We start from the raw sequence: 8,562 nt of genomic DNA on the forward strand, positions 1-8,562 counted from the left end.
ATGTTTTTATATCAAAATAAGAAAGATTCATATGATAAGGGCATGTACATGTTCAACGAATTTCAAGTTCAAGTGATTACATTATAAAACCATCAATATATTACAAGTTCAAGTCATCACAAGTTCAAAACAAGATATTCAAATTTTAAGTCCCTATAGACAACTCCAAGCATGTGCAGATAATCCAGCGCCAACAAAACCTCCTCTTGTGGCATAAAACCTGCTTGCACAAGAAGAGACAATGAATATATAATTCATCTGATAATAATATTTCCACAAGAAGTAACTCATCATCTAATGCCATACCATTTACCTTGATTTGGCAAAAACTTGACTAGCATATACGTCAAGTAGGCAAACTACTTCATCTAGTGTTATTACATCATCAGTTCCAATAGCTTTCCTCCATGTCAGTTAGTGACATTCCTGCATCAAAACATCATGTAATGGTCAAGTTTACTCATGTTCAACTTAATAAAATAAAATGAAATAAATTAGAATAGGTGTACCTAAATATAAGTGAGTATAAGGACAATTCCTCTTGTCATGTTTTTGTCCCGCTAGCCTGCAACCATTACAACGTCTATCTTTGTTACTCGCTATTTCTTTACCTCTCTTGAGCCTCTTTCCACATCCTTTTGCCCTAACCTTGTTAGGCTCATTATAGACAGGTTGTGAAAGAACAATACTAGGTGCGGAAGATTGTCCTCCATCTTGCAACGTCAATGCATTTAAATCAATTTGAAGAGAATTCAATCTGTCGAATGTAAGCTTATATGTGTCTTCATTGAACATAGAGGTATCAACAATATTGGAAGTAAGTTTACGGATTGCATTGTGCTTCATGATGACTGCCCTATCAATAATACCTTGCCCATCACCGCTGTCATTAGAACATTTTGCAGATTTGGTCCACCTCCGCAATATATAAATATCTGGCAGTGGAGCATGCACTTGCATTTGACAGCTCATGGTTGCAAATATGTGCCGACATAGAAAACCATATGACTCAAATTTCTTACAACTACAAGTCAAACAATGCATCGACTTGTCATCCAAAACTTTTCTTGCCTTATGTTGACTCCCATCAACTCTCACCACACTATAGTAGCACATATGTTCCCCTTCATAGTCACGTGTTACCATATACGCCATGCTTTGGTACAACTCCTCTTGAACTTTGTAAAAAATAGTGTGTGTATACACTTCCGTCATGAACGTCTCTATTGGCCACATAGTTTTTGTGATGGGTTGTTCATATTAGTCTTTATGGTCAAGCATAAGCTCTTGGTGTCTTTGATGTTTTAGAGCTCTGGTAAATCGAACCACAAAATCCATCAACGTATTTTTTTTTGATACGTAAGACTTGAAAAATGCGTGACAATTTTCAACTCTTTGACTAGAGGACATACCTATATTTAAAAACAAGTGTCAATATGTTAAGTCGAAGAGTTAGTGAAAATTTTAAAACTACATGAAGTATTGTAAGAATAATTTATAATACCTACGAAGAACGTGTCATTAACATATGCAGGAATCCACATGAAACGAATATCATACACTGATTTTAACCATGCATTTGAAGACAACCCACTTTGATCGACAACCTCGGCCCAACCAAACTCAAACTCTTCTGGACTTGAAGAATTCCATTTGCATTTATGGAAACTTGGATAATTATCTCTCCATTTCACTGCGTCTAACTTCTCAGAAAATTTATTCAGAATATGCCACATACAAAATCGATGCACAATGTTTGGTAATACTTCAGCTATTGCCTTACCCATTGCAGGGTATTGATCAGTGATAATCATTTTGGGAGGCCCTTCTTGCATACAAGACAAGAACTGCTTTAGAAGCCACAAGAATGACTCAGTCGTCTCATCACTCAGGAATGCACATGCAAATAGTATAGTCTGTCCATGATGGTTGACCCCCACAAAGGGTACAAAGATCATACCATATCGATTTGTATTGTAAGTAGTATCGAAGACGACTACATCCCCAAAAACCTGATATGCCTTTTTACATTCCACATCTTCCCAAAAGCAATGAGTAATCTTGTTTTCAGGATCCATGTTGATTGCAAAATAGTATTCTGGATTTCTTGCCTTTTGAGATTCAAAATACTCATACAACATTTGAGCATCATGTCCAGCATACATTTTCACCTCATCGCGTCGTGCATTGTAGAAATCCTTTTCTATACAACCAACATTTTCTATACCTCCTGCTTCTACCTCGAAAATACCAATTTGTTGACTGATTGACACATTTGCTGCACTAAGTTGTTGTGTTAAGTCCTTCTTGGCAGAAGACATGGAGCGATGAGACCGTAGCAAATGAACTTTTCTTGGTGTTGTCAATACATGATTATGTGCCTCGAAAAATATTGAAACGATGAATTTTTTATTAGACTCTGACTTGATAAAGCAAATCTTTACGTTACATCCTTCTCGAGTTATACCTCGCTTCCTCGTACGAACATTATTTAACTCTACCTTCTTTCGAGAACTTTGCTTATAGCAAACCATTTCCCTCCTGATTATTTCGCCACTATTGTTCTTCTTAGTACTCCACAGTCGAGTACTAAATCCAGCTTCCCTTGCATATTCATTGTAAAAATTATGGGCTTCATCCAAAGATTCAAATTCTTGCCCAATTTGAGGAATTTGTTCAAACCTTACTTGAGGCACATAATTTCCATCATTTGATGATGAAGAACCCATATCCGTATGCGAAATGCCATCCATAACTGAAAAAAATTATCCTACATTAGGACAATAATCATATTGTAACAACACGACAATATATTCAAGAAAGAAGTAATCAACCACACAGCACATTATAAGATGCAAAATAATTAGTATCCCAAATGTGTTCATGAATGCATAGTGCGACAAATAATAACAATTGTTCATGAACTTCTAAGCTATCCCACATATACATTGAGATTACCCCAAAATAATAATTGTTCATAATGCATAAGACGACAAATAATATAATCAAAACATTATACACTTCTAAGCTGTATACATGATATACGAAAATAAGAAATTACCCCAATTTCCCACTGTCCAGCGCATTGAATAGATTGGTCTATTGCTCGATTTCTCTCAGCTCAGCTCGTTCGTGTTCAAGGGCTGCTCAATCTCTGGGTGTCACTGTTCCAGCGTTTATCTTGATTTTTCAATATATCTTCGATTTCTCCAGTGTGCACAAATCAAGGGATGATCAGGTAGATCGATTTCTCTCCTGTTCCTTAGTCGCGATTGCAGGTTGTAGAGAAGGGTTTGATGAGAAAGGGACTGTCAGAGGAGAGAGAAGTGAGACAGAAGGAAAAAAAATAAGAGAAAAAACGTGTGTCGTATGATTAATCTAACGGCCAAACAAATAGTCTCGTAAGTTAGTCCCGCTCCTTGCTCCCGTATCAGAGAAAAATCTTGTGTATATATATATACACAAGATTAACTGATTGTCAAATCTCTCTTAAGATCTAACGGTTCATAAAATGAACAGGTTATTAACCTGTTCACTATTGCACCGATACTTCCCTAAGATAAAAAAAAAACTCATCATTTCTCTAGTTTCTCCTACCTGGACAATAAGATCAACATCTTCTCTATTGATTACAAGGTTGAAAAGTTAAAAATATGTATTTATAATCCAATAAATCATCTTTTTTCCATAGCTAATGAACTAAACCTTTTACTTTGAAAAGTAGTAACTCAACAATTCATTTCATGATATCAAACGTTCATTCTAACGTCATAAAAGCATCCTAGGATTTACAAACACCAGATAACACCGAACCACTTGAAGAAATTACAAACTCAAGATCAGATTCTACCAGATTACACTGGATTAAACTAAACTATATCGAGATATACCCGACCAGACTAAACAAACAAAAAAAAGACAAAAAACAATGGTTCTGAATCAATAATCTTGACTTCCATTCATTAAGAATCTTAATTAAACTTTTGACTTATGTTCAACATATTAAATTATTATTTCAATCCGATAACTTAATCTATTAAGTGAAAATAGATTTATTCATTTAAGTACTAGCGTATATATTTATAACGAATACATATTGGCTTTGTTTGGTAGATAATTTTATCAATAGCATATGTATTAGCGTATATATTTATAACAAATATGCCGGTTATTATAAGAACTAGACATTCCACCTAGGATAAGAGACAACATCAATGTGTTTGGGCTAAACATTCTAAACTCCATATCATATTAAAGTTCGACTTGAATTTAGTAAGTTAACACTATGTTTATTCATTTCAGAATATATTTTTTTTCATATGATAAACCATTATAGAAACAAAATAATATATTAGAGTAAAAAGAAATCTAATATTGTAAAAAAAAAAAGACCTAACACATCAAGATTATAAAAATATTATAATGCCCGTTTGGTTGACAATATCATACAACAATTCATTGTTCTTGAACCATATATAGCAAAGCTCAACCAAATGATCATTTCAGGACCCAAACTCTGAGATAATTTTTTGACCATAATATGACCATTCTCAAATGGTCTCAATTTGGACAATTCTCAAATCATTAAGGCACCATTTTTCAATTATGCCATTGATTTTAAATGAATTGATGTTAATACCCTTTCAAACTCATGATGATAACAATGGATACAATTCAAACCATAGCTTACTCATATATATTGTCAATTCAAACTCAAATCACGCATGAAGAAATGCAGATTTCTTTTAGAAGAATGGAGAAAGAACATGAACACGTGAATCTTAATTTATCACTTATAAGGCAACAATGACCTTTGATCGTTATGTAATGGCGTTTTGGAGGCGGGTTCGTGACCGACACCAAAGTGTGTGTGTACTTACCCCAAGTGTAGGGTATCGTCAAGTAATAAACCGGTGAGTCTGGTATCGATCCACGAGAAAGCAATGCAAATTTGAAGTGAATGATATGCAAATGACTAGCTAACACTAATAAACACAATGAATATCAAATAAAAACAAGTAAAAGAAATGGGCCGAATGACTCGGTAGCATAAGCGATTTTGTAATCAAAGTGAGCACAAAGTGGATTTAAAACAATTAATTAAAAAAAACCTAGTCTCTAGTCCGTCCCGGTGGCTACTCGGTTCTCATACTCAAGGTATCATTGCAAACACACACAACCATACACAATGCATTGTGTGATACTATCAATCATGCATATGCAAAGAGAATTGGGATATAAGACTTCAATTCATGCATGTAGGCCATCGGGTCTCTTAATCTACGATGAACGCAAAGGGATAAGCACCTAATATTATGGATTAATGTTCCCCCTTGGGGCTCGGCTTGGCTAACACCCTAGTTTCACACTCAAAGATCAATTAACCATAACTCTCCCATGCACATTCCTAAATTAACCCAAAACTCCATCATCAATACACATAATTAATAGCTATGCAATGAAAAACTCAATTAATTAAGGAAATCATGCAATGGGTTTAACAATTCTCAATCGAACACATTAGATGCAATCCCTAGACTAGACAATCCAAGAATACAATCAAATATGTCATTCCCATAGATCCAATCACACAGCTATCACGAAATTAAAAGAGAGAAATCGAAGCTACGATTCTTTGAGCATACCTTGAGTAATCGAAACCTTGCACCCACCGTTCGGGACTAGAAACTAGAAAGAGAACTTAGCCACTCATTATAATGAGAATAAACATCAATTTTATAGATGAAAACCAATGTTTACAATCAAGATCACAAGAACTAAGTAAAATCCTAGAGAGAGAAAAAGAGAGAAAAACAATGGAGGCAAGAAGTTGGAGGAGATGAATTGTGAGAAGGAAGACCCAATCTTAGGGTTTTCTCCTCTTTTTACAATAGAAATTACCTATCTACCCTTATAAAGTCGTTCCCCATTGGTTACAAGCATGAGTTACCCCAAATACCCTTAAAATTCTAATGCAGGAAAATTGCAGTTCCGCGGTAGGTGTCCGGACAGGTGTCCGGACGGGTGTCCGGACAGGTGTCCGGACGGGTGTCCGGACAGGTGTCTGGACACTTCATGCATGCATCAACTTTGAAGCCTCTGCCTCAATTTGTGAAGAAAGCGTCCGGACGGCACTTGAGGTGTCCGGACACTTTCTGAATCCCAGCTTCTTCTTTCAGCTCCAAAGGTGATCAATTCAGTCATTTATGCCCGATTTCCTTCAAAACCAACGGGAAACATGTATAAGAGTAAAATTACTTTATTTTAACACAAATGCATTACTATAAGCACTAGGACCTCCTAATTAGATGATATTAGGACCTCAAACTAGAGGTCCGATCACACCCCCCAACTTAGACGTTGCTAGTCCCTAGCAATGCAAACACTACCTAAAAAAAATAAAAACCTAACTCACTAACGTAGGAATCACGGTTGCATTTAGCATATGCAACAAGCCTTTAAACCCCTAGGTCACCCTAGTGGACGAGTTGTAGTCTCGTGAGGGCTTATCAGAGCGATACCCACAAACACTTGCCAAGGGATCCACCATTACTTTGAAAGCATCATAAATGATTCTTAAGTTCTCACATGTAAGAAGTAGAGCTAATCCCCCAATTCCCCTGCTTGGTCAAAAACATGCAAAATCTTTGAAAAATCAATCTCAATCCCCTTAAAAATGACCAAGAACATTTTATACTATGAAAAATATATGTGCAATCAAACTAGACAACTCAACATATTCACACAAGCAAAACCTTGTTATGGACCCTTTTGGTGTTCATAAATTCCCAATCCCAAATGTACACAAAAACATGAAAGCATTGTGCTAAGTGAATGACTTACACAATTGAATTAAATGTATGTGCTTATAAAAGATAATTTGGATGGGCATAGCTTTGAGAAAGAAATCACCTACAAGAGCAATTAATGCATTCACCAACTTACTTGCTTACCTTGGATCAAATTCATCAAAAGGTTAAATGAGTTGTAATGTGGTCATGGGACAAGATAGGAAGAATTTGGATCTAGGTAACAAGTTGCAAGGTTAAATTCAAACATGTGAGCTAAACTCTCATTTTTGTCACCCTTTCCATTGTACCACAATTTCAAACACTTCTCATCCTTTACACACAAAGGATTAACTTTATTGCATACACCTTTTTTTTTTTTTTTTTTTTGAGAATAAACATCATTTATACAACAACCCTCATAATTTTTTTTCATAATAAGGAGGGATAATATCACTACTGATTTATTTTTCAAGCTCCTACTCAACCTTGCAACCAAAGGTGGGAAATATTTAAGGAAGTGGTTCACACAAGGCTTGTAAGTGAACTAAAAAGGCTTAAAGAAATTTAGGCTTATAATCACTCACAAATGAATAGGCTAGGCTCAAATCTCTCAACCTAATGAATCATTCAATCCTAAGTTCACATGCAAGTGGCAAAATACAAAAATCACACTTCTCAGTAATCAAATGTAATGGATGCAAAGCTACTGAAGAACACGCGCAGAAGATGTCAAATGAATATCAATGAAAAACATCACCCGAAACCCAATGTGTATCAATGAAGAATGGCTCAAAGGAATGAGAAGGGTAAAAAGGTAATTTTTCAGACAAAAGGATCCAAAAACGCAGTCATACAAATGCTTCAATGCCAAGATGTCTGCTTAACTACACAAGTTTATATCAAACTAGGTCCCAATCATCCCAAGATAGATTGATTACAATTATTCCACTCAATTGCATGTATCAACTTTACAAAAGAAATCAAGAAACCTACTCTACACTTGCACGTTTGAACAAGAATAAGAAATTAACATTCAAATTGGTAGTGAATCCCAAAGGCCTCTACCCTTCCCCTCCTAAAGTCCATCTAGCATGTATGAACAACAAAGCGCAACACAATAAGATAAAGGGTAGGAAGTCATACCATACTCTTCAAAAGTGGTTGGAATCATGAGAAACGAAGCATGTCCTGGAAAAGTTAATACCAACCACACTATCCAAGCATGACACAACAAGACTTTTTTTTTTTTTTTTTTTCAAAATTTTCAAATTTTTGATATTCACAAAAGCACACCAAAATAAAGCAAGTTTCACAATGGATTCACAATTCCCTCACCCCCCAACGTAAATGAGACATTGTCCCCAATGTCAAGAATGGAAAACAAGGCAAGAACAAATTGTGAAATGCATTGTGAACATACAAAAACACACCAAAAATGAATAATAAAAAAATAATCTAACACTACATATTTACAAGAGAACTCTTTTCACGCACACTAGGAAGGAGTGGGATCCACAAGGTCCCATTCTTCGACCAATTCATTAAAATTTTCCAAGTATGGTTTCAAACGTTGGCCATTAACCTTAAAAGTTTTTCCACTCCTAGGATCATCAATGTCAATGCTTCCATATGGGGAAACCTTACGGATAATAAAAGGTCCGGTCCATTTGGTACGTAACTTCCCGGGAAACAAGTGTAACCGGGAGTTGTATAAAAGAACCTTTTGTCCATCATGAAAAACTTTCCTCACAATGTGCTTGTCATGGTATCT

At 35.5% G+C, this 8,562-nt stretch overlaps 1 protein-coding gene across 1 annotated transcript; it reads right to left on the minus strand.

Annotated features, from left to right (window-relative positions):
- Window positions 1-1,260: 1,260 nt before the first annotated feature.
- LOC120002612 (protein FAR1-RELATED SEQUENCE 5-like) lies at window positions 1,261-2,729 on the minus strand. Its single transcript, XM_038851371.1, has 2 exons — window positions 1,505-2,729; window positions 1,261-1,412 (listed from the first exon to the last, which is right to left on the minus strand). The coding sequence occupies exons 1-2, from the start codon at window positions 2,727-2,729 to the stop codon at window positions 1,261-1,263; spliced, it is 1,377 nt and encodes a 458-aa protein (XP_038707299.1).
- Window positions 2,730-8,562: the final 5,833 nt, after the last annotated feature.

The sequence above is a fragment of the Tripterygium wilfordii genome, chromosome 7, assembly GCF_013401445.1.
Source record: "Tripterygium wilfordii isolate XIE 37 chromosome 7, ASM1340144v1, whole genome shotgun sequence".
NCBI lineage: Eukaryota > Viridiplantae > Streptophyta > Magnoliopsida > Celastrales > Celastraceae > Tripterygium > Tripterygium wilfordii.

What these genes read in the sequence shown, in the direction of transcription:
- LOC120002612 (XM_038851371.1), bottom strand. Translation starts at nt 2,729, where the DNA reads ATGGGTTCTTCATCATCAAATGATGGAAATTATGTGCCTCAAGTAAGG. An exon ending in TAATGACACGTTCTTCGTAG is followed by an intron (nt 1,413 to 1,504) that starts GTATTATAAATT and finishes TTTTAAATATAG; the next exon opens with GTATGTCCTCTAGTCAAAGA.